The sequence below is a fragment of the Salvelinus fontinalis genome, chromosome 4, assembly GCF_029448725.1.
Source record: "Salvelinus fontinalis isolate EN_2023a chromosome 4, ASM2944872v1, whole genome shotgun sequence".
NCBI classification, from domain to species: Eukaryota; Metazoa; Chordata; class Actinopteri; order Salmoniformes; family Salmonidae; genus Salvelinus; species Salvelinus fontinalis.
This window is the reverse complement of record NC_074668.1, coordinates 59,697,641-59,724,236: the sequence shown is the minus strand read 5'-3', so window position 1 is coordinate 59,724,236 and position 26,596 is coordinate 59,697,641. Positions and strand designations below refer to the sequence as shown.

At 42.9% G+C, this 26,596-nt stretch overlaps 1 protein-coding gene across 6 annotated transcripts in view; it reads right to left on the bottom strand.

Annotated features, from left to right (window-relative positions):
* LOC129854095 (diacylglycerol kinase zeta-like) overlaps positions 1–26,596 on the bottom strand; it is a 128,970-nt gene that overhangs the window by 15,152 nt on the left and 87,222 nt on the right. For 4 of the 6 annotated variants that reach the window (XM_055920745.1, XM_055920746.1, XM_055920741.1 and 1 more), the window contains 14 exons: positions 26,153–26,231; positions 25,908–25,963; positions 25,658–25,720; positions 25,208–25,281; positions 24,965–25,076; positions 24,619–24,818; positions 21,422–21,522; positions 17,593–17,672; positions 16,399–16,443; positions 14,219–14,288; positions 11,722–11,762; positions 10,786–10,985; positions 6,363–6,476; positions 4,912–4,968 (listed from right to left, as the gene is read on the bottom strand). In XM_055920745.1, coding sequence (XP_055776720.1) covers positions 4,912–4,968; positions 6,363–6,476; positions 10,786–10,985; positions 11,722–11,762; positions 14,219–14,288; positions 16,399–16,443; positions 17,593–17,672; positions 21,422–21,522; positions 24,619–24,818; positions 24,965–25,076; positions 25,208–25,281; positions 25,658–25,720; positions 25,908–25,963; positions 26,153–26,231 — 1,292 coding nt within the window. Of the gene's footprint in view, positions 1–4,911; positions 4,969–6,362; positions 6,477–8,826; positions 8,929–10,785; positions 10,986–11,721; positions 11,763–14,218; positions 14,289–16,398; positions 16,444–17,592; positions 17,673–21,421; positions 21,523–24,618; positions 24,819–24,964; positions 25,077–25,207; positions 25,282–25,657; positions 25,721–25,907; positions 25,964–26,152; positions 26,232–26,596 lie in introns of all 6 variants that reach the window. The other 2 variants (XM_055920747.1, XM_055920743.1) reach the window with 2 other exon arrangements.

Here is a 26,596-nt window from a genome sequence, read left to right as displayed (position 1 = left end):
GTTGTGGGAAAAAGATGCTACGTTAGCACAATGTATAACCACTGATTTCAGCTCTAAATATGCACATTTTCGAACAAAACATAAGTGTATGTATAACCTGATGTTATAGGACTGTCATCTGATGAAGCTTATCAAGGTTAGTCAAAAATTATATATCTTTTGCTGGTTTGTTACGATCGCTAACTTTTGCTGCTGGTAAATGGCTTGTGTTTCTGGCTATTGTGGTAAGCTAATATAATGCTATATTGTGTTTTCGCTGTAAAACACTTAAGAAATCGGAAATATTGGCTGGAATCACAAGATGCCTGTCTTTCATTTGCTGTACACCATGTATTTTTCAGAAATGTTTTATGATGAGTATATAGGTATTTGACGTTGGTGTCTGTAATTACTCTGGCTGCTTCGGTGCTATTTCTGACGGTAGCTGTGATGGTAGCTGCAATGTAAAACTGATTTATAGCTCAAATATGCACATTTTTCGAACAAAACATAGATTTATTGAATAACATGTTATAAGACTGTCATATGATGAAGTTGTTTCTTGGTTAGTTTGGTTGGTTCTTGGTTAGTTAGGTTGGTTTTGTGCATGCTACCTGTGCTGTGAAAAATGTCTGTCCTTTTTTGTATTTGGTGGTGAGCTAACATAAATATACGTGGTGTTTTCGCTGTAAAACATTTTAAAAATCGGACATGTTGGCTGGATTCACAAGATGTTTATCTTTCACATGCTGTATTGGACTTGTTAATGTGTGAAAGTTAAATATTTCTAAAAAATATATTTTGAATTTCGCGCCCTGCACTTGAAGTGGCTGTTGTCATATTGTGCCCGGCTTCGGGCTTGCAGCCCAAAGAAGTTAATCAGCTTGGAAAATTCCAGGAAATGATGTCATGGCTTTAGAAGCTTCTGATGGGTTAATTGACATAATATGAGTCAATTGGAGGTGTACCTGTGGATGTATTTCAAAGCCTACCTTCAAACTCAGTGCCCCTTTGCTTGACATCATGGGAAAATCAAAAGAAATCAGCCAAGACCTCAGAAAAACAATTGTAGACCTCCACAAGTCTGGATCCTCCTTGGGAGCAATTTCCAAACGCCTGAAGGTACCACGTTCATCTGTACAAACAATAGTGCGCAAGTATAAAAACAATGGGACCACGCAGCCGTCATACCGCTCAGGAAGTTCTGTCTCCTAGAGATGAACGTACTTTGGTGCGAAAAGTGCGATTCAATCCCAGAACAACAGCAACGGACCTTGTGAAGATGCTGGAGGAAACAGGTACAAAAGTATCTGTATCCACAGTAAAACGAGCCCTATATCGTCATAACCTGAAAGGCCGCTCAGCAAGGGAGAAGCCACTGCTCCAAAACCGCCATAAAAAAGCCAGACTACGGTTTGCAACTGCACAAGCGGACAAAGATCATACTTTTTGGAGAAATGTCCTCTGGTCTGATGAAACAAAAATAGAACTGTTTGGCCAAAATGACCATTGTTATGTTTGGAGGAAAAAGGGGGAGGCGTGCAAGCCAAAGAACGCCATCCCAACCGTGAAGCACGGGGGTGGCAGCATCATGTTGATGGGGTGCTTTGCTGCAGGAGGGACTGGTGCACTTCACAAAATAGATGCCATTATGAGGATGGAAAATGATGTGGATATATTGAAGCAACATCTCAAGACATCAGTCAGGAAGTTAAAGCTTGGTCGCAAATGGGTCTTCCAAATGGACAATGACCCCAAGCATACTTCCAAAGTTGTGGCAAAATGGCTTAAGGACAACAAAGTCAAGGTATTGGAGTGGCCATCACAAAGCCCTGACCTCAATCCCATAGAAAATTTGTGGGCAGAACTGAAAGTGTGTACGAGCAAGGAGGCCTACATACCTGACTCAGTTACACCAGCTCTGTCAGGAGGAATGGGCCAAAATTCACCCAACTTATTGTGGGAAGCTTGTGGAAGGCTACCTGAAACATTGGACCCAAGTTAAACAATTTAAAGGCAATGCTACAAAATACTAATTGAGTGTATGTAAACTTCTGACCCACTAGGAATGTGATGAAAGAAATAAAAGCTGAAATAAATCATTCTCTCTACTATTATTCTGACATTTCACATTCTTAAAATAAAGTGGTGATCCTAATTGACCTAAAACAGGGAACTCGGATTACTCGGATTAAATGTCAGGAATTGTGAAAAACCGAGTTGAAATGTATTTGGCTAAGGTGTATGTAAACTTCCGACTTCAACTGTATATGTAGGCCATGTATTGTGTGTGATACGGTTCCTGAAAAAGGACCATGCAAGTACGATATATCTTAAGAGGAAAGTGTGCTTTGATTTACTAAAGCCATTCAGTTTCACCCACACTTCATGAAAATGTAATGAGTATTCCAGTCTTACATTACATCAAACTGCATTTTCAGTTCCTTTACAGTGCCTGTGACAAACAGAACACTCTCAGGGTTTAAAAAAGAATATATGTTGGTATGGAAACAAGAGAAGCAGACTAAAGTTAAGAAAAAGTGATCACAATTGGGCAAAGCATATGTTCAAGCCCTGGGATCCTTGCAGCAATTTCCTTTGAGAGTGGGAACAAAATATGCAGCTAAGAAGTGCCAGGCAACATCAAGCCCCAAACCACTGGCCTAACCTCTGTCGCTAATGGATTGTCAGTGTGAGGGAGATCCAGGGCAGATTACACACAGTTTACTCGAATATCTGCTCCACCTCATAATTAGAGGAGCCTAGCCTCTACAGTCCAGACACATACATCTCCACCAACCAGACAGTTATTCTCCAATCACAGGGAGAAGGACTTCAGAAGCTTTTATGTGTGCCCTTCTACAGTAAAACTAATGCCTAGGCATTAGCTCTGAGAATAAACATCAGTCTTCAGGTCTCAGGCAAGGTTACTCATTATGTGATCTCACCCCCCCCCCCTTTCCTCCTCCTCCTCTCCACAATGACCCCAGCAGCTGATAGACATCAACTGATCTGCATCATAGAATCAAGGTTGCCTGCATGACTATAGACAATGTTAATCAATTGAGCTAAAGCCAAAGCAACAGGATTGCCCTTAAAGATACACGCTGCAAGATTCACTGCTGTTGAATGGTCATTTCAATGAATTACATTTGGTTCCAAGCAAAGTGGCAGGGCTGCAGCTCGGCAGAAAAACAGACTCCAGAATGTGGTTTTAAAAAACGGTGGATGATCTTTTCTTATTAGGAAGTGAAAAGCAAGCCTGCTGGATGCTTAGAGGCCAAAGCTGGTAACAATTTGTCATCCCGCAGATCGTTAATGCAAACAGTCTGTACTTTCCTGCGTAAGTGAGAAAAGACGGTCTGTCTCAGAATAAGGTATACTAGGCAATTAGAGGACCTGGTGGTTCGCTTCAGCACATAGATCTTTCGAAAACACAAACATTGAGTCAACAATGGTATGGGGGTGCCATCTTTTCTTACCATCGTTAATTTAACCATGTTTCAGAATGTTTGATGCATGCTGGACTGTGTGCTCTGGTCTATCAGAGCTCCCTACAGTATTTATTGAACGGTAAATACACAGTTTCCGTCATACTCTACACATGTATTGATTGTGATGCCCTGAGAAGCTTACATTTTAGAGCTTGAGCCCCATCTACGTGGAGCTGCTGTGCAAATCAACATGATTACATCTTCTGCCATTACCTTCTACTGTCCATGCAGTCAAGACACACTCTGCAAATAACAACCTCCTTTATAGTAGGAACATGCATTACACACAGATGAGCACAGAAATACAGTGAATAAAGAACATAAAATGTGACATCTTATAACGCCACCTTAGTGGATGTTACATGTTCATTTAAGCGGATTTGTTGAACCAAACATCAGAGGAAAAGCTGACAGTGATTGCCTTTCTATCAAGGCTCAAATAACCTCTCTTCAAAGACTAGCTGATTACTGTCTAATCACCCATTCAATTTAAAAACAAATCCCTTGCTAGCATCCTTAGCATTTTACCCGGACATCAAGAAAAAAGAAAAGCTCCAAATCTCAAATGAATTACGACATTGGAAATAATTATAATTGCACGACAGGGAAGCATTACACAGGGAAAAATCTGGCAAGGAAAAACGACAAAATACATTAATCAGTCTGTTTGGCAGATCACTGAAGTGACAAGCAAAACTTAAATTCGGAGTAATTTCATGCGGCTCCTGTTTGGAGTGGCTTTGCGGTGCTGCATGACAGCGTTCAGAAGATGCAACTTCTCATTCGTCATCTCAGTGGACATGGAGAGGATCCATCATGCAAATTTGCCTCCAGACGAGACTCAATCAACAGTGAATTAGCGTCGCTGACAAACAAGAGTGGCAAAAACAATGACACATAATTCATTGTAAAATCAAAATGTGAGGATGTGCCAAATGTGAATACTCTAAGGCAGTCTCTCTCGCTCTCTCTCTCAGCTGTCCAAATGGAGCTATTTGTATGTAAAAGAGGGGATGGGGCACGGTGACAGCGAGAGGGAGCACATGGGCCTGCTTGTGCCATATGGTTCCATCAGCAGCTGAATGCCATCCCCACATTCTCACAAGCATCCTGCCAAGCTGGGAGGAAAATATGATACTATTTTAAGGACAATGTTACCATGACACACCATAAAAAAAAAGAAGATTCCCTTCGAAATTCAGTTTCAAATATCTGACTCTCTCTCTTCACTGGGATGCTACTGGATAACATGCCATGTCTGGCACATTGCGTGGAGGTCTGTGATATTGTGTCGACTCCAGACCAAGGAACTAGTAAGCAGAGACTTTGCTTAGTAAAAACATTCTTGTGTGACAGAGAGTGCAAAGGGCAGAATTGAGAAAGTGTCTTGGTGAAGAGAAAGAAAGTGAATGTGGTGAAAGGGGGACTTTGATCTCACCTCAATGTTGGGTTGATCTCAGCTGCAGTAGTGTTAGACCGATGGATACATCCGGCCCTTTAAGACAACAGCAAACAAATGGACGGACCAAAAAAAAAAAAAACAGATGAGCACAGAAATGATAAATGATAAATGTGTAAACATGCAAGATAAACAATAGAAAACAGAAACAACTGGAAAGCCTCTACAAACAAAACCTAATTTCGAGAACGGGTTATTGACATTGAGATGGTATGGTTGAGTTTGAAGTTCATCAGCTGTAAAAAAAAAAAATGAAAATAATTTTGGATATTTTTTGGGAAAATACGACTTGCAGTTCGCAAAACTTACAGTAAGTGCACTTTCACTCAAAGGAATAGTAGTGCTTCACCCCTTGTGACTGTATTGTATTTTCACAGCCCGCTGCAGCCCCGGCACAAAGACCATGACGGAGCTATAGGTACAGCAATGGAGCGCAGCTAGCCAACCCTGTTTTATTTTAAGTTATTTTCTAATTTGACCTTCAGGGTGCCATGGCAAAATGGGCTCCAGTGCCTGTATTGTATGTGGTGGTGAGCGGCCTGTTATTGGTGTGGCCACAATATCAAAGAGCAGCCTAACGTCTTTATATATCATGGCAGATTCAATTTGGAAGGGCGAGTCTGTGGCGGATGCTGTTATACACTGTGTCATTTTCCCTCCTCTCTGGCTCCAATATAGGGACGTAATATAAACACAGCGCAATCAGCACTAAAAACAAGTCCTACAAACCATTCTCAGTTCAAACACGTAGTAAGAATGAATGCTATAAAAAAAAAACGATATTTCACTGCTTGTCATCTCAGTTTCATGAGATTCAAGGAGGTGAACCGTGACACTTTTCTGAAATGATGGACCATGACAAATACGTACCACTCCACTGTGAAGAATGCATTTCCTTGCAGAAATTAGAACGGAATGTTGCTTTATTGACCCTACGACACCGCAGACTATTTCATGGAACAATTCCTGGCCTAAGTAGATTTGTACACCTGCAAGGAGCCATACTCTTAACAGTGTCACGGGCAATACCCTTTCCTAATGGCCGACCCCTTTCCTACTCAGTCCAGGCGAGCGTGACAGGAAAGCGGATGGAGGCTACACCGGTTCTGTCCGATAATGAGGGTTGGCTAAATCTCCCCCAGCCTCAATCTACTCCTGAGCATATCACACCCTGCCAGGGATATGGCCAAGGCTTAAAACAGTCTGGCACTGCCGGACCTACACACAGTGGAAGTTAAACACGGTGTTTAAAGCCCTCTTACCATAGCATAGTGTGAGGCTAGTATGGCTGGCTGCATTGTATGTTAAGTAGCTTCAAAGATCGAAGTGTGTTACACAAACAAAATCAAAGCTGTAATATGTGATTTGGGAGATTGGCGGGCTGCCTAAGTCCGGGCACCCCCCCCCTGCGTTTTAGTCTATCTTCTCACCTGGTGAGGGCAGGCTTACTGGACCTGAGAGAGTCGTTGTGTGCCAGTGCCTCCACCACCGAGCTGTCGCTGGATATTCGCTTCCTCTGAGTGGTCTTCTGGAGCTCCATGATCCTGAAAGAGAGAGAGAAGGGGAGAGAGAGAGAGAGACAGAAAAGAGAGAGAGAGATACAGTATGTATAAGAAATTATGAGGTTTGAGATGGCCTAGAAGGCATCACACGATGTATACATTACGGAAAGAAAGTAGTGAGTACTGTATCTATTCCCGCCGGGTCCTGAAGCAGAGGTAAACATTTAAGCCTTTTCTTGTCATTATAATAAAGCAAATGTACATCAGAGGCGGGCACTGTATATACAAAAATATAGTGTGTTTACATTGCTGGGGGGGGGGGGGGGGGGGGGGGGGAGAGGATCTAGTGCAGGTACAAAAAGCTACACACTGTACAGATGAACCCACTTGGAAGATTGAAACTAGAACATTTCAACCATTGGGAGCAGAGTGCATAAAGCAAAAGAGAGTACTTGTGTATATGAGACAGAATTATAGAATGATGGGGGTCTAAAGAACGAATAAGAAGGTTCGCGATGGAAGATAGGAAAAATCTTAAAATGGTAAAAAGTTGCAGTTAAAAGACACTAATATGCAATATAAATGTTCCTGTCATCCAGCACCTCGCTTTGAAGCTTGTTTTCCTACAATAAAGGCAAAAGAGAGTGTTAAAATGATAAAATGGTGTTAAATTGTTAATACAACCAATAATAGATAACAATAACATTCTACTTTGATTGAATGTCATTTTATATTCCATTTGAACTGAAGAGCTGCAACAAAAGAGCAGAAGTGCTGTGTGGATCATTATTTAAACGCTTGGGGTCTTGTTGTGGAGCGTAATGATCCGAATCATGCTGTGGTGCTGGGTCTGTCTGTCTGTCTACCACCAACCCGCTCCATCTCTCCCACATTCGTCACATTAGTATGTCTGACTTCCAACCGGGACCAGAGGTAAGTGGAACAAAGAGCATACACCCGGCATACAGGAAATGTGTCGGCAATGCTAAAATAACATGCAAAAGCTGTTCAAATGTTGATGGGTAAAATCTTTTGGAATATAGGAGTAGGGATGTTGTTTAGATCAATTAGGGAAAGTAAGCAACTCACTAAAACAGTGATGCTTTTGCAGGGGGAAAAGTTGAAGGGCAGGACTTGAACCAGGGAAGTGCGGAGCCTAGAAAATGTAGAGATTCTCAGGAGTGAACAGTCTGCACGTGTGTCCTAATCGAGATGTGCACAGCTGCATACACATTGTCTGTTCAATCGGATTGGTGATTTACGAAATACTGATCATATGAGAAACAAAGATGATGAAAGCCTCTGACATCAAATTAATAAGACTGTTTTCCAAAGATCCAAAGCTGATATCTGACTAGTTTGTCTTTCCAGGACTACGGAAGTACCAAAACAAAGCTTACAAAACCGCAGCTATTCATTGCGACAGAGGAAGAGAAACTGAACACAGAAAACAACAATATTACTCGAGAGCATCATGACTCATGAATGTGTGTTTATTGATCTAACTGCTCTTACTATAGATCTGACCCTGACATAGACCTCATCGATCCCCAAAACCCTAAACCTACCCCAGGCTAACCCCGTGCTCAGCCGGCCACTTCCCCATGTCTCGTTTGGAGCCCAACCCACTCTCTGGCTGCCTGCTCACGAAGATCAAAACATTATTGAAAAGAGTTAAACAGCGATGACACAAAAAAAAACAACAGACATCTTTATGGAGACAAATCCTGCTTTGACAAGAGCGTCAAACGCAAAATGGATAATCAGATTGGGAGTGAGCAACTCCCACCCTCAATCTCAGTTGTGATGTTCGATTTTTGGGTTTGTGTGATTTTGAAATAGAATCTTGATTCTAAGGAAGGTGGGAGTGAAACATAAGCAGTGAGGCAGATTGGTACTGTATTCATTCCCATTTAAGATGGAACGCTGGGTTTTTGCTCATCACCTCCCACATTCATCCTCCTCCACCTATTCCAACCCACACAATCAACTTTGCATTTGAAGAAAGACAAATAAATTGGCCCTGGCAACACACACATGGCTGCAGAAGTATCCATTTTCAAAAGATCCAAGTGTTATGTTTTTGAGGGAAATAAAGCAACACAGTACACACCTTGTTGTTAAACTGCGTTCTGCCGGTGTAAACCGGAATTTTCCATGAGCTTGAATGTGTTCCACCCAAAAAGATCTTGGACTTAGTGTATTGATCAGTCTAGAGGCATATATCAAGAACACAGAAATCGCTGCTACATCCAAGTAAAATGCAAAGGAATCTTGTATGGCTATACGGGGAGACACGTCCATGGGCGAGTAAACAATCTTTGGGAGGACAGGATAAGTTAAGAAGAGGAGGAAAGGAGAGGTTGTACAGGAAGGAAGGACAGATCGATACCTCTTCCTGACAGGAAAGGGGAAGCCGGAGTGAGAGGAGAAGAAGTGGGATTTCTTGTGTCTGACGGCCATAGCCTCGCTGTCTGAGTGTGGGCTGGTGGGACTGACGGTATGAGGAAAGGGTACAGAGAGGAAGAGGAGTGGATGAAGGAAAGTAGGGCAGAAGGAAGGGCAGATGGAGAGAGAACAGGAACAATTCAGGGATGTTTTACTTTAATAACATGCCACCCACCCCCCAAAAAAAGCACTTTGAAAAAAAAATATATACATTTAAACTGATCTGTGATTAGGGAAAGGAGGACAAAGAAGCCGGGGATCTTCAGAGCCAGTAGCAGGAATAGTTAAGAAATGGTACAAGATCAGTTCAGCAAATTAATTGGTTCTGAGAAAAATGATGTTTATGCTAGTATGCAAATAATGTAACAGTTAGGATGCGCATCGTCTTAAATTTCCTTTGATGATTTGATACATAACCAAGAGACTAAGGTGGCATTCTTCTATGACAAATTACCTCCAACACAAACATCACTGTCCAGGTGTTCCTGTTTCAAGTATTGTAACTACTACTGCAGGACCTGAAGAAGACCCCCAAAACCCCTGGACCAAGCCCCCACCCCCCACTGCACATCCAAACACATCAACCACAGCCTGTCTTTCTAGACTACAGGGATCCTTTTATTAGGAATTCTATTTCAAGCCCCAGCCAGCAGCATGAGAGAACATGGCAAAAATAATGTGGCCTCTGCTTTGAAAGCATCAAAAGACAGTCTGTAGAAGACGTGCCAATAGACCACAGGGCGAGAAGAGAGGGAGAGAGAGGCTACAATCCCATACGCCCTCAGAGATAGCCCCACCATGTTTACTTTGGAGGGGGGACGTGTGGGCCGGGTTAGGATCTGCCTTTGTCATGTTTGAACTCCATGAACCTGTTGCCACACCTCCTCTTCTTAAAACTCTCCCTTAAATCCCTAAATGGATGGGGGACCGGGGCCCGAGCTAAAGTGTAGAGAAGAGAGACTTCCACTAAGGGGACGTTACCTGTAGAACAGAACTCCACAGAAAACCATCTACTGTACAATTAGGAACAACATAGAGCAATAAAAGTTGATACGCTAGAATGACAGGGAGAAAAGCAAAGGTTTTAAATGACTGACAGCTTCTAATGCACGTCGGAAATGATTCTATGAAATATTGATGAATGCACAGCAGATATGAAGAGACGGCTTATCACGGCAGTTTATTAACACTTTAAGACGATTTAACAGGACGGAAAGGTTGAGCTCAAAGGTATTACTCGAGTAACTCGGTTGACTCGTTCCGTGCGCATCACTTGTGTCGTTCACAAAAGGCTACAACACGTGCAGGAGATTGGTTGTGGAAAATTACGGAACTATCCACACCTGGCACACAAGACGTCCTTTCTTCTGAAAAGATGAACATACAGTATATAGTGAGGCTGAGCATTTCTAAGGTGAGTGTGGCCCTTCTCCTTCCTAGGGTGATTATGAAAACCAGTAGTTAGAACTTAAATGATTCATAGATTTAATGGGGTGGGGGGGTTAATGGGCGAGCATGGCCCCTGCATTCCTCCCTGTCGCCTCAGTAATAATTCAGTAGGGCAAAATCAGCACGGCTCCCTGAGGAGCGTACGGTTTTATTGTGTTATAGGGTTCGTCCAAACACAGATTCAGCCCACGGTTTACTCTGCCTTTACTTTTGTGTCCTGGACCTGGGGCACTCCAGTCTGATTATTACGGCACTATTTCAGCCTGTCAAAACAGCACTGCTGGAAACCACTTTAAAAAACAGACTGGTTCCCAGAAAATGACCTGATATGTATTCACTGTTATAACCTCCAGAATGCTCCAGTGGAGCTGCCCCATCTTTTATCTAGTGTTTCTAAAATGATCTCCAACAGAAATGCCCATTCGAAGCTGTGAGCAGCAGCTGCTTCGCTTACCTGGGTCCCGGTGAGGGGGGAGGAGAAGAGGAGGAGGAGGATGGGAATCCAAACTTGGGAGACGCCTCCGGGAATTCACCAGAAGAATCAACCAGATCAGGCATCCTTGGTGAGGTGCTCACCGTCTCCGTGACGACCAGCTCAGGGTCCAGGATGAAGAGCTCGTCTTGGGATATCTCGGTCACATAGTTTAGGTGTTCCTGTTATGGAGAGAGAAATCATAATCACTTATGTACAGATCATAATGGCCATCGACCATGTTACTTGTTTATTTTGCTTTTGTTATCGGTGTTCCATTACTCTGCATAGTCAATGTATTCAGTGGTGTAAAGTACTTAAGTAAAAATACTTTAAGGTACTACTTAAGTAGTTTTTGGGGGGTATCTTTACTTTACTATTTCTATTTTTGACAACTTTTACTCCACTACATTCCTAAAGACAACAATGTACTTTTTACGCACTTCATTTTCCTCAACACCCAAAAGTACTCGTTACATTTTGAATTCTTATCAGGACAGGAAAATGGTCCAATTCATGCACTTATCAAGAGAACATCTCTGGTCATCCCTACTGCCTCTGTTCTGGAGGACTCACTATACACAAATGCTTCGTCTGTAAATTATGTGTGAGTGTTGGAGTGTGCCTCTGTCTATCAGTAAATTTACAAAACAATACAATTACGCCATCTGGTTTGCATAATATAAGGAATTTCAAATGATTTATACTTAAGTATAGTTTAGCAACTACATTTACTTTTGATACTTCAGTATATTTAAAACAAAATACTTTGACTTTTACTCAAGTAATATTTTACTGGGTGACTCACTTTTACTTGAGTCATTTTCTATTAAGGTATTTTTACTTTTACTCAAGTATGACAATTGGGTACTTTCTCCATCCCTGAATGTATTATTATATACAATGACACACACTCACCTGAGCACGATCAATTCTGTAAAATCGATCTGCAGTTGTGGCTAGAAGGAAAACAAGAAGGAAAAATCTATGTATAAATAGATTGAGATTTATAGAGAGTAAATAATATGAACATAGGCTTGTACACACACACACACACACACACACACACACACACACACACACACACACACACACACACACACACACACACACACACACACACACACACACACACACACACAGTGTTCTAATGAGGCCAGCGAGGACTGGTAACTGTGCAGGAGCTTAATCAAAGCGGTGACCTGATTAGACCAGCGCCGAAGCGCACCATGCCTTTGCCACATGTTGTTAAATGAAGGAAAAGACAGATAACCTGTATAATAAACAGAACAAGTAAGAGCAAAGGGCCACATAATTGGCCCATTGACTTGGGGACATTACAAGGAGAGTCAAAGGGTTCTGGTAGTGGGTGTAATTCTAGATGTTGGGGGACTGTACCGAACATCTCACACTGTTGCCAGCCAACTAGTCACAAAACAGATTCACAGGAGACTGGATATGATCATATGTCAATATAATTGTATGTGCTTCTCAAAGGAAAATCACACTCGTGTGAGACTCATGAGTATGTACAACACTACATCTCAGCGTAGAAACTAAGACAGGGGAAGTAGTGAGTGGGGAAAAAAGAAATCTTTACATGGTTGTGGTCTGATGATCAAATACTTACTACAGATGATTATTTCCCACCAGTCAGCAGAAATTCCACTAAACTAACTCTGTCTCCCCCCTCTCCCCTCCATCCACCCCCCAGTATCATTCTGTTGGACTGTACCAGTAATTAAGCTTCACGCTGCCATTCTGTCTAAGGGAGTGGAAATTAGCTGTTCTCTAGCCCAGTGGGAGCCGACTCAAAGGGGGTGTGCGCTGGAATTAAGTAGATCTGCCAGGCTTCTTCCCCTACATCTAAGATGCCAAGAAAGACTCCTCCATGGACACTGCAAATTGAATTTCTGCCAGCTTCACTGAGCAGAATAATCCAACTCTTATTATTATAAAAAAATAAAAATAAAAAAAATGATGCTTTTCTGTGAGATATTCTTAAGCATACAAGTTTGCCCAGAAGATTCCTTGAGTTTCTTAAGGTCTTTAAGGGCAGGTCTGCGCTCTCGCATGTTTCTCAGCTTTTCCGACATATCCGGGAAGGTGTTTTTTCTGAATCCTTATCAGAATGTATCAAAAAGTATGATGTGGTTCCCCCCGTCGTTCTAATTAAATAATCAGTCAAATCAGAATGCAGCTGGAATCCACTTGCTATGCTTCTAATCGAGAATTAGCCATGCTGTTTTGATGAGAGAGAAAACAATTAGAATTTTTCCACACGAGACTTTTACAACAGTCTTTTTTGGACGGCGCCTTTAAGGTCTGGGCTGCTTTATTACCAGTGAATAGAAGCTAATCTGTGCTGATTTCAATGGAGCAGCTATGGGATTTAATTACGCTTTGAAAAGCTACAGAAAATGTGGCTGCAGACTCCAACACCCTCCCTTCTCGACCAACTATCACTAGCTAGTAAGTGAATTAACTGAGCATTCAAGCAATGACACCCTTCAGAGATCAGCTATCATATCAGTCTAGTGTGACGAGATGGAAGACTGTGAGTTTCACTGCAGGTGGAGTGGCCGATGAGCAGCACGAGTACATCATACATGTAAACCGTGTTATGCACAGCTATTCCTAGCAACGCACATAACATGTCATTCATAATACTGAAGAAAGAAGAAAAAAATCTCACGGGAACTGTGGACTGTCAGTGGAATAACTACAGTGGAATGAGTACCACAGATTATTTACAGAAATATTATAAAACTGTACGCGTACGAATATCTGACCAGAAGATTCATTTTCTGCTATGCAACAGAGAGCAGAAACAGTGGCATTATTATCGAATTGATTTCTGTATCTTTGCACCAGAGCTGTTGATCTAAATGAATGTTAAGATGGAGCTTGGTCTAATTGAATTGGCAGAGCCTGTGTCACACGGAAATGCAACACGGCTGCGTTAAATCCTGTTCTGTAGGATCGCTCGACCCATCTTCAATTCTTCTAAACAGTTAGCTAAAACAAAATGTTGAAATGATCCTCAAAAACCTCTGTTGTGAACATTAAGAACTACATTTATGCTGGGTATATTTGCGTGTCATGCAAATGGGAATCCTTTATCCCGCAGAAGAAATTGCACTGATGCACTCATCGTAAGGTCATAAAATGGCAATGCTCTATCAAATTAAGTCCACCTCGACAAAGCATGAAATTCTGTGGTCGAACGAACCAAGAAAACAGCGACTTGTGAGAGACAGATGCTCCCACTTGCAGTGATCAGATTATGGGAAGCACTCTCGCTTAAAACGTTAAAGATAGACAGGGGACTAAAAGAGGAGGCTCAAGAGGAATGCCACACTGTAGAAAGTGTAAGGAATAAACAGCAGCGCTCTTTATAAGAAGTGGTACTTACAGTCCAAGAAGCACCACTTTGGCGAAAGCTTCTGCGAGGAAAGGGTCTTTGACTTAGCTCCCTCATCCTCCTGAGAAAGAAAAATGGGACCAATGAGATTAGTTCCACAACAGCCTGCTCTTTACACGAAACATAAATGAGACTGGAAGGCCTTGACTCGGTTTTGTCCAACTTACTGGTCCATTGAAAAACAGAGGACTTAAATAATAAAAACCTTTTCTGCTGGATGTAGGGCAAGATGTAAAGGCCCTGACTCTTGTGTTCAGACATAGGCTTTTTGAAATGAAAAGTACCTTTCTGGGCAGTGAGTTCACTGAATGGGCCCAGCATATTAACCCCTCCCCTACTCTTTCATATAGAGTTCCATGAGTTTAGGAGGGCAGGTGTTTCATCCCCCATGTGTGCCTCAGTCAGAGATTCCTTGGTCCAAAGACCTACAATTCCTTTGGTCACTGTTCTGTGCATTGGCTGAACTCTACTTAATCCAAGCTTTTCCAAAGGTACCATAGTCCAGTGACCTTATGCAATGAGATTCATTGACATAATCCTCTTCAGAACTTGATCTTGAAGGTAAGTCAATGTTTAGAGGAAAATGGGCTGAGGCAAGCCACAAAAAGGACATTTGTCTATTCAATGTTCAGACTGAAAGAGACCTGTTGGAATGTGACGACAACAACAGAAGTCATTTCCACGGCCTTGAGTTTCTCCTTACCACATGCCTTGACCAGGAAAACCCCAGGCCCTAGTTAGAGTTATAGGCTAAATCTAGGGCAGAGAGGTTTTCCTGATCAGTTTAACTGTGGTCAGGAAAACCTAGTACTGATATTCAATCTAAAGGTAAACTTGACCAGTCCATCTAACTTCCAAAGGGACCAGGATGATTGGCAGTGTACAGAATGTTATGATACATGCGCTGAGGAACTATGCTGAAAGATCATGCTTAGCTTAGGGCACAAATACTGGATACCACCTACAAGGGAAAAAAACACACCCACACACACACAAACAAAGAAAATCGTGTACACAAGGTAGCCAATCTAAGAAACGGCAGGTTTTCTGGGTCTCGAACAGGGAACCCAAAAAATGCAACCGCCAAACGAGACAGTATCAACTAGTCCACTAACTGGTCCAGGTCGTAGCGCTCTCTTATATTCAGCAAAGGTATTACTAACTGCAGTTACATAGACAACGCCACCTTAACAGCAGCTTCTTAAACATTGGACGCTTGCTGCATACAAAAATCAGAAGCAAACATATTCCTGATTACAATGTCTCTCTTTCTTTCATGCACACAGAAAGAGGAGAGAGAGTAAACACCCACAATCACAAACAAACACACACAACACTAAAGAACACATCTAGACCATGCTTAGGGGCACAGAGGAACAAGGAGAAAAACTCTTCCCAGAGAAACAAATTTGGGTTGGTTTGCATAGGGGAACAGGGCCACTACAGAAAGACAAGAGAGGAAAAAGGGTCTCCCGAGTACAGCCTTTATTATTCAGCCATTCACATCATGCAGCCGGTTTGGCTGAGCTGTGAATGGGGATCTGAAGGAGGGCCAGGGTAGCTGGGAGGAGTGTGTGGTTACCACTGGAGACGGACAGTCTCAGCATCTACCCGCGCCTCTCGCTCTCTGGGTATGCAACTCAGAGCGGTGTGGTGAAATCACTTTGTAAAAGGACTAGGGCACGATATTTGAACATTGATGCGACACACCCTTTGACTGATTAAAGAGCTTATTTGTTTTGAAGCCAACAAGGAACTACTGGATGTGAGCAGTATATTTGTGCTCTAGATTATTTTCTTGCAGGTTACAGCTCTGCCTTTGTACTGTATGTGCTTGACGGGTTATGCACAGGGCGGGACAGGTTTGACAAGTGTTTTCTTCAGACTTTAAGCCTATGTATCACATACTCAAACAGTGTGTTCTCGTAACAAGAACACGGTTGTGATTAAAAGGCCTCATCCTCGTTTTTGAATTCAATTATATTCTATGGTTATGGTTTGCTCCGTCTGTGAAAGTCGCTCCGGATAAGAAAGTCTTCTAAAATGACCAAAAATGTCAATGTAAAACGTAATCTGTGATCTAAAGGTCGTTTTTGATTAGGGGAATGTTTCCTTTTCAGACTTGTTCCTTTCCATGCCACAGGCTCCATGTCCTGTCTCATTTTACCAACCTGGAGCACCAGTCGCTTGAAGGAGGGATGAATGGAGACGAAGTCCTGCGGAATAGCCCCAAAAACACTGTAATCCCATAAATGGAGACTCTCCTTCCTGTCTAATGCCCCTAACCAAAGTAAATCACCACATGCGGATAGGAAAATAAGCATCTCGTCTTGAAGTTACTATAATGACTGGTTTTGGATTGCAGAAAATGGGTTGAATGCAGTGGGGGAAACATTCCCCCCCCCAATTTATGCCGTCTTGTTGTGTGCTACGAGTCCTACTTACCAATGATACAGTATTATTATTGGGTGATTATATGTTTCTGAGAGTAAAATATAATGAAAGTGGATGATTACACATATAACAGAACTAATTACCATTCTGCAACAGTATTTTAGTCATCGTGTCTCCATTAGTAGCAGACAAAACCTAAATATAATTTAAGCCTTTTCTTATGACATGAGCTGATGAAAACAGCAACAAAACAACATACTGTTTGGGAATCCCAAATGAGGGACAGCCGTTGAGGGATTGTGGTTATAAAATAAGGAGGAATATAATAATCAAATGATCGCAAAGCGGCGGTGCCGCTAATCGGCAACAAATTTCACGCACTATTTATTTCAATGGGTTTTGAACCGAAACGGGACAGCGAGGGGGCTAGATGGGCAAGGATGTCATTTTTTGGCAGAATCGCAGTCTCCCCCATTTCACAAACAACCACACATGCAATCCCTTCCTACACTAACGACAGGTTTGGGCTTGTCTGTCGAGATGAGCCATCATATACCAGCCTGAAAGTAATTGCTCTTGACATCAGCAAGTTCCTCCCTCTTCTGCACTCTCACAACTTCATCAGACTGATTTCCCCCATCCTCTAATGGCATTAGCTCAGTCCTACCCCCTCTGTCGTCTTCTTCTACTCTCTGCCTGAATTGTCCTCCATCACAGACATTTCGGAGTTCTCCCCTGGTATTAGTTACCTCACAGCTCCTTTGTCTTTAAATGCTCTCTGCCTCTCATGTCCTCCATCCCCTCTGTCCCTCTTTTACCCAGAGTTCCATCTCATCAACTCGCTCTCCTCTTCTCCCCTCTCTGTCTTTCCTGTCATTCATCAGCTTACCCTCTCCTTTACCCAGTGTTCCATCTACCTCATCAACCCAACACGCTCTCCACTGTCCCCACCTGCTTCCTTCATTTCTCACCTCTTGGAGCCTCTCGATGTGGGAGCGACATGTTTCCAGGTCACTGTCTCCCGGGACAACGATGAGGCCCAGCGGGATAGCTGTAGGGAGAGATGATGAGAGACAACATGCTGTTAAACACTGCTGCAGGCGCCTAGTGATCGAGGCATGAAAAAAACGTTCTACAGGTAGCTCATAGACACAAGCTACAAGACTATCTGATTGTGTCCATTTATCAACTCGAAACCAGAAATGTTTTGGGGGAAGTTCCTTTTGTTGGCAATAGATCAAGGATATATTTAGAGACTTGGGCTTCCTGGATGCCTTGTGTTTCATAGAGCGCCACGCAAAGTCCAATGCACTCAAACCCCTTTGAAACGGCTGTCAAAGTAGGTGAAGTGTATAAACCTAACAGCAATGCAAAACAATAAGAGGAAGAATTCTCTAAATGTGATGTCTGCAAACTGTCTGGCGACATGTTTGCCATTAGTTCCCATGCCCATTGATTTGTGCTAAACTAGAGACAGGCAATTAGGCCTGAAGTACAACTGGGCAGCAAGTGAGAGAGCAGATAGGCTATGTATCAGTGAGTGCATCAAAACCACATTTTGTGATCATGAATGTCCGGGCCATCCACAGGGCCTTCTTTTTCGCGATCAGAAGAGAACAGAAGTGAATGACTCGTGGACTATCAGGCTGAGATTTGTGAATAGAAAGTGTCTCTGAGCAGCAAGTTTCACAGGCAGAGAGAGAGAGAGAAAAGCAGGCAGATTTTTCCACTGAGGAATGTGCTGTTGCCTAGCGACCTTGGAACAGTCTGTCTCTAATTCAATTCTGCTTCTTTCTCTTCTCCCCCCCCCCCCTTCTCTTTTGCTGTCCTCACTCTGCAACAGCGGAGTTGTCTAAACTCTTTATAGGTGTCAGGCAACTGAGGCAACTGTGTAACTGCTACCAGCCGCATGCTATATTTTTGGATCAGAGACGAGGGAATAGAGCATTAACCTCAGCCATGACAGCTAACATCACTTGTACCTCAAGATCCATGTGAAACATCAGGGACCTAACTTGATTCAGTGTTAGCCAGAGGGAGGTCTGAGTGTGCTATCTAGAAAGAAGCTAACCAATGTGCAAATCACAGAACGATTGATCACTTTCATGTGTTCGCTCCCATTTAACATTTACGAGTGGCCTATCAAAAACAGCCCTGGAATTCTCTTGTACGTCAGCAAGCACGAGGGTGCAATAGGTACAAAGTATGTTATTGGACCACTGTATGACAGTTTAATATGGACATTGAGTTTATTTATAGAATCAGTTAGAGTGTGCTTCAGGTTTAAAAACGTATATTAGTTTATGTTAGTTGCAAGTTCTGACATCTAGTGGTGGAAAACAAAGAATAAAACTACTTTCAGCGTTCCGTGAAGCAAATGGTAGGTACTGTTAGAAAACCGTTGGACCTCTACCAATTATGCCCGAGAGCCTACAGGGAGGTTTTATGTCAGGTATTATAATTGCTAAACCTCGTACGACCTTCCAGAAATCTTGCGAGCTTACATCCTGTTTCGCTACACAAATTCCACAGCGGTCATCAGGATGGTAATACGAGGCTATATAATTGCAAAAGTTCAGGAAGAACCTAATACATGTATCATACTTTCTTATTTCACATACTTTTTTTTTTCGAGTCGGTCCACAGCAGCTGGGTTTTGTACCATCGGAGACCAAAACAGCATCACTTGCATATCAAGAGTTACATAACTTGTGGCCAATAATTGTTGCAATTGTTGTCTGGGACACTGTCTGGAACAGTTAGGCTTGTGCATGAGGATGCGAATGTGAGAACAATTAAGAGTGGGGGGGGGGGGGGGCTGTAGCTGTGTTATGGAGGTGATTACAGTGTCGTCCTGGCACACAGGTGCTGCAGGAGTCTGTAGAACACAGAACCACTGACAGAGCCCTTCTGGGCCCCCAGGGCATCCATTAGAGACAGTAATGGGTAGCTACCTCATTATCGCCTCACAGTCACACACTTGATATCTAGCCAAAGTCACATGCAGGGAGGCCCACACTGATAAACTCAAAGCAATCGAATGGCCTGACGAGGATGGGAGGAGGGCTTCAGGGTGGACGGAGAGCAAAACCTGGAGCCAATGCCCACCTCCCCTCCTCCCTGCCCAGGAGGAGCCAGGAAGAGAGAAAATGAAAGAGTTCCATCTCTGTGGGGTTTTCTGCTAAGTACCATATAAATCAAAAGGGACTTCCTTTTCCTTTGTAGTAAGCGAGGCTAGTTGATGGCAGCATCCTTTACGGGGTGATCAAGGGCCTGGTGTCTCCTTCCACATTAAATATATTTGTGCTAACCTACGTTTGACAGTGACAGAGTGCACACCTTTCCTACGCACTTCTCAGTAGTTGGTACTCAGATTTACCTTATGCAGGTGCGTAACTGGCTTTCCAGGCATGTTTCCTTTGCGGGCACTGAATACATTTAGCTGAAAGCCCTCCTACTTGCTGGCCAACAGATTGTCTCGAGGAGTTTTCATTCAATAGGGTTTTCAGTACATCTATTTTAAGCCATCCCTTTAAATACGGTGTAGCTTTAAGTTCGAATTTTGTCAAGACTCACTAGAATATAAATATATGCATATTCATCTCTGTTTCAGCACCAATTGGTAGATTTAAAAATAACCAGATCTTGTATATTATTTAGATTAAGGAAAGTTTTTATGAATCCTAAAAAAACAGGTTTGGAGAGCCTTTACGCATAAAATAAAGAAAACGTTAATTTGATTCATTCTGAAATTTGCCTCATTCAGTTCTTCAACCCACAGTAATGTTGGAAGATTAGTGTACATAGAATTATAATAGGGAGAATAGTCGATATGATCAACTGTTACTAATGATCCTCAGCTTTACAGAGGAAGCAAATGAAGGTAAACAAAACTATGTCATTAAATGGAATGATAATGTAGGCTATACCTACTGATAGGATCTAATTGGCAGTGGAATATGTGTGGTTATTAGGCCTACTGACGGTCGACACGGATAGGTGGCGAATATTTAACATGACAGAAATAGGAAATAATGAAGACATTCGAGCGTGCCCATCCGTGCGAGTTAAAAGGCAGTACAATTTAAATTCTGCATAATTCCACAGCATTTCAGCAACTTCACTGTGGGAAAGTTGATATGCTTCAGCTTGCTGCCATATAACGGGTTTCACATTTGTCTCCAGCGACTACAAGGTAAAATAGTTCTATAACAAGTATCATTTATATTTACAATTCCCTTACCCAAATGGATTACTCATTTACCTAGTCCTACACAGCTCTGCCTCACACCTCTAGTCCTACACACCTCTGCCACACCTTCATGTATTCAATCTACTGTACGCCCCAAACAAATAGCAGGTGAATAGCATCCTATTCCCATGCTTAAATTCATGGTCAGAATACGTATAAGAGAGAAAAGTGCATAGAACGGGAATCATTTTCCATTTACGCTCTTACTTCGGGTCGGAAAACTTGCCCGTAAAATGGCACAAGGATACGTGTAGTATATCTTCAGGTAATAGCTCTTGTCAACTGGCTCAAGTTACAGTGCATATGGCCAGGATTTAACTCTATAAAACAAGCCTGACATTTTGAAATTCAACTGCACGGCAGTAAAAAAAAAAAAACTAAAATGTGTAGACTACAGAGTTCTACGTCACTGAAAACACCTCTGGCTCTCAGTAACATCCCTGCATGAAGCAGTGCTCAAGGGCCTGCTGCATTCCTCCTTGAAAAGGCTGGGCGACACCTGAAGGATGATGGAGTATCAGTGCATTAGACAGAGATGGAATACTCACAGGCTTCTTTAAGTTTCTCCTTGTCGTAATGCAGGGCCTCATAGTCGTGCATGCTAATACGGTTCACCCGGATCCTTAATCTCTCCGGGAAGGCCTGCTGGCTGTGGAAGACAACAGAAGAAGCATAACTAGTTAGGTACCATCTCTCCAAAATTGGAATTGCACCAAACTAAAATATAAACCCAACACGCAACAGTTTCAAAGATTTCACTGAGTTACAGTTCATATAAGGAAATCAGACAATTTAAATAAATTCATTAGGCCCTAATCTATGGATTTCACATGACTGGGAATACAGATATGCTGTTGGTCACAGATACCTTAAAAAAAGGTAGGGGCGTGGATCAGAAAACCAGTCAGTATCTGGTGTGACCACCACTTGCCTCATGCAGTACAACACATCTCCTTCTCATAGAGTTGATCAGGCTGTTGATTGTGGCCTGTGGAATGTTGTCCGACTCCTCTTCAATGGCTGTGCGAAGTTGCTGGATATTGGCGGGAATTGGAACACGCTGTCGTATACGTCGATCCAGAGCATGATCAATGGGTAACATTTCTGTTGAGAACGCAGGCCATGGAAGAACTGGGACATTTTCAACTTCCAAGAATTGTGTACAGAGCCATGCGACATGGGACCATGCATTATCAGGCTGAAACACATGAGGTGATGGAGGTGGATGAATGGCATGACAATGGGCCTCTGGATCTCGTAACGGTGTCTCTGTGCATCCAAATTGCCATCGATAAAAAGCAATTGTGTTTGTTGTCCGTAGCTTATGCCTTCCTATACCATAACCCCACTGCCACCACGGGGCACTCTGTTCACAACGTTGACATCGGCAAACCGCTCGCCCACACGACGCCAGACACACTACACTGTCTACCAACTGCCCGGTACAGTTGAAACCTGGGATTCATCTGTGAATTGCACACTTCTTCAGCATGCCAGTGGCCATTAAAGGTGAGCATTTGCACACTGAAGTCGGTTACAACGCCGAAATGCAGTCAGGTCAAGACCCTGGTGAGGACGACGAGCACGCAGATGAGCTTCCCTGAGGCGTTTTCTGAAAGTTTGTGCAGAAATTATTTGGTTGTGGAAACCCACACTTTCATCAGCTGTTCGGGTGGCTGGTCTCAGACAATCCCGCAGGTGAAGAAGCTGGATGTGGAGGTCCTGGGTTGGCGTGGTTACACGTGGTCTGCGGTTGTGAGGCCAGTTGGACCTACTGCCAAATTCTCTAAAATCACATTAGAGTAAGCTTATGGTAGAGAACTGAACATTAAATTATCTGGCAACAGCTCTGATGGACATTCCTGCAGTCAGCATTTCAATTGCATGATCCCTCAAAACTTGAGACATCTGTGGCATTGGGTTGTGACAAAACTGCACATTTTAGAGTGGCCTTTTATTGTCCCCAGCACAAGATGCACCTGTGTAATGATCATGTTGTTTAAGCAGCTTCTTGATATGCCACACCTGTCAGGTGGATGGATTATCTTGGCTAAGGAGAAATGCTCACTAACAGGAATATAAACCAATGTGTGCACAACATTTGAGAGAAATCATCTTCTTGTGCACATGAAACATTTCTGGGATCTATTTCAGCTCACGGGACCAACACTTTACATGTTGTGTTTACAATTGTGTTCAGTGTACATATTTGTAGGAACTCTGAGGTTTAAACAACCAAATCATGTCAAATTGACACGTAACCACGATTATTCATAACCTATGCTAGAGATCAGTACACCATTATACAGTATAGAATCAGGTACTTCCCTTATTCATTTCTAACTTCGTAAACTAGCTGGGAGTTGGAAACATCTCGGTTGAGAGAGAAAGAAAAAAATGATATAAATGAAGGTATATAAAAAAAAAAAGGAAATAAATGAAGATAAGTTTAATGAAAGACTGCAACCCGGGAAGAGCATTAAAGCAAGCTGATGACGGGGGATCAACCTCCAACCACAGCACTCTGACAACCTGGGCTCACAAGCACAACAGCTTGAGAGAAGCCAGAGGTGTTCAGAACAGCTTTCCCCCCCTTCCCTTTGTCACCGTGATGGCTTCTAGGATGATTACCTATTCATGAAAACAGTTGTGATCTGTGACGAATGTGACCTGTTCGCAGTGTGTGGGAGATCCAAAAACAACGCTGTGACTATAGCTTACCATTCTGTTTCGAGGACAATAGACACCTGACAACAACACAAGTTGTATAGGTTTCTTACTGGAGTGTTGTTGGGAGAACAGGTTGATCTCATGTTGGGGTATGATCTCAAACAATGTAATCAGCGTAGAAGTGAATACAGCTGGGTCGTTTGCTTGAATTCCAGGCTGATTTGCATCTTAGCATTCTTACTTTCTGTCCAAATGCCTGGTGTTTTTGCAGCACAGAAGGTTAGGCCATTCCTTGAAGGGTATCAATAAATAAGGTTTGGATGACCACGACTTCATCTCAGCTAAAACAGGCTTCTGTAAACACAATCATTGAATTAGCCCCCCCCGGACATATCAATCCTTTAGATGGAGGACTCATTATTCCCCTCCACCAGCAAGTCAATACATTGTCGCGAGAATCAGAGAAGTATGAAATTAGCAAAAAACCTTACAACAGGATTGAAAAAGGTAATGCAATTACCGTGAAAATAAATAGGGCTGTTCATTCTGATGATGCATCTTCGATTTTCAGCCTGTAGACAGACTGAGACTGATATGACTGAGACTACCGACGGAGAGAAAAGGAAGATGGCTGCAAAGCCATGACGACTTTAATGAATGTTGTTGTATGTCTTTGTTTGTTTTTCCCCTCTGTCGGCTTGGGTTATTTTACACGCACAAGTCTTTGTCAGCGCTTCAGCCACCCCCTGCAAATGAATCCCACCTTGTCTGGCCTGTCAGTCTCCCACTCCTGCGTGCCACTTGAAATCACACATTAAGAAATTGAAGAACGACCTTCGGCTCGGTTGAGGACATTAGTCATGACTTGTGGAATGCATTACAATAACTTCCAACTCCACAAGCACCGTTGTGACAACAGAGGCAACCTGCCGACAGCGCAAAGACTAAACAGTTACACATTAGAAAGTCTCCATAGTGGATTGATGTTCGGGTTCTGACTGGACCCCTTTTCTGGTCTCTTTTTAGAAACTCAATTCTAAAATGGTGTTTTCCCATGCTGGACTGTATTACTCACTCGTTGAGCTGTGGTATAGAGGTCTTCCTCTTGGCCTTCTGCACCATGTTGGCTTGGTTCCTCAGGGAGATCCGGATGGTGGAGGGGGCTAGCTTGCACGGCTCCCCATCTACCTGCATGGGGATGGACTTGTAGGTGGTGAGGGTCACCTCTCTGCACTGGTTCAGCCGCTCACCGTGACCTCCGACCTGCAGTGTTGCCTACAGCACCAGGGAGGACGAGACGATCATCCATCAGAGCAAGGCTATGACTAGGACAAATGTAAAGAAAGGGACTCATCCATGTCATTCATCTTGTAACTCTTATGTTCTAACACACAGACAAATTCAAGTTGATAGGGGAATACCAGAGAGGTCATGGTGAAGCCGATAACTTCAATGCAGCCGTCGTCGTGCCGTTGTGGCTCAAAGTCATGGTGCTCGCTTGGGTTTCCCCATGGCATGGTACCAGCACAGTATCTAGTACACACACACACACACACACACACACACACACACACACACACACACACACGTATGGTTATGTGCCTAACTTAGCCTACATTACAACAGTGTCATATATAACCCGTTTCCCCATTGAGGCTGCTAACCTGGGAATGTTGAGGAACACCAAACACTGCAGCTTCAGATCCTGAACCTTTGAGGTGAGGTCGGTGCCGTCGCACTAATGAGAGGAGACAGACAGACAGGCATCTCCATTACTGTACACAAACGCACTCAGATCATTCCTGGAAGAGTTCTCACATGGCCAATAAAATGTACCGTTTGAAAAGGTGCCACATTCTGACTGACTGACAGTGAAGACGAACACATCTGTCAGTCTAATGAGATGTACAGGGTCGGTTGTAAGGATCACAAAGCTCAGAATGGAGCCCGTGCCCTGAAACTAGGGTCAATTTCTATTTCGCACGAACAATTTTTTACTATGAAGTGGGGAAATTCCTGTTAACGTATTTAGATGTTAACTTGAACCCTTTGTGGAATGACGTCACACAATCTGAGCTGAAGCCAAGGTCCATGTAAAGGTCAGTTGAACTCACCACGACCTTGATGTGTTTGGCTAGGTCTTTGGAGCTGCCCATGAGGAAGTCTGAGAAGGCCGTCTGGTTAGAAGGAACACCAGAGAATCAAACTTGTAGATTCTCCATAGAAAATATTGACACAACTAAAGCTATGGCCACAAATACAAACAATTACAATCACTACTAATGATAAAAGTGATGATACATGGTGAGAAACTATGAATGTATTAGCTATTTTCTCTTGTTTAGAAAACACAACTGTACCCACCCCTGCGTAGAACATCTTGTTCCGAAAGCGGCTGTTGAATTTCTCAGGGTTGGCCTCTGAGGAGCGTTGGTTATAGAAAGCATGATGGAGTGTGAGTAATGGGACACAATGATATTGGCATACAGTAGATACACACAGCATCATTTGTTACTATCGACGTGAGCCGTCTATGGATAGCACAGATGAATCCCCAACAATGACATTACATGGGTGGTCAACGTTAAGAGATCAGTCAGAAACACAACCTCGAGACTCGTGGAACTCTAGTGTCACGTGTGCGTCGAAGCCGAGGCTGAAGTAGTTGTTGAAGACGTCGAGGGGGAGCTGTGGAAAAGAAAACACGTACGGGAAAAAAAAAGTGTTAATCCCAGATGAAATATCACCAAAACGTCAGAAATCACAAGGTAAAATGTTGACATTTCAACACTAAACCGGAGTATGCCGCTGAGCCCCAACTCCATCCTCAGTCCTACGGTCTTTAGTGCCCCAGACTACCCTCACTGCCATAAAATAAAAAATAAATAAAAATAATACATGATGTTTGAGGTCGCAGAGCAACATTGTGCTTCTAGTTGACAATAGATCTCAACTTTTAGAAGTAACTAACCATTAAATAATGTAAAGGTCACTGAGGTATTTTGGTGTGTGACCAGCCATGACCCTGTTACCAATAAACAAATGATATTGTG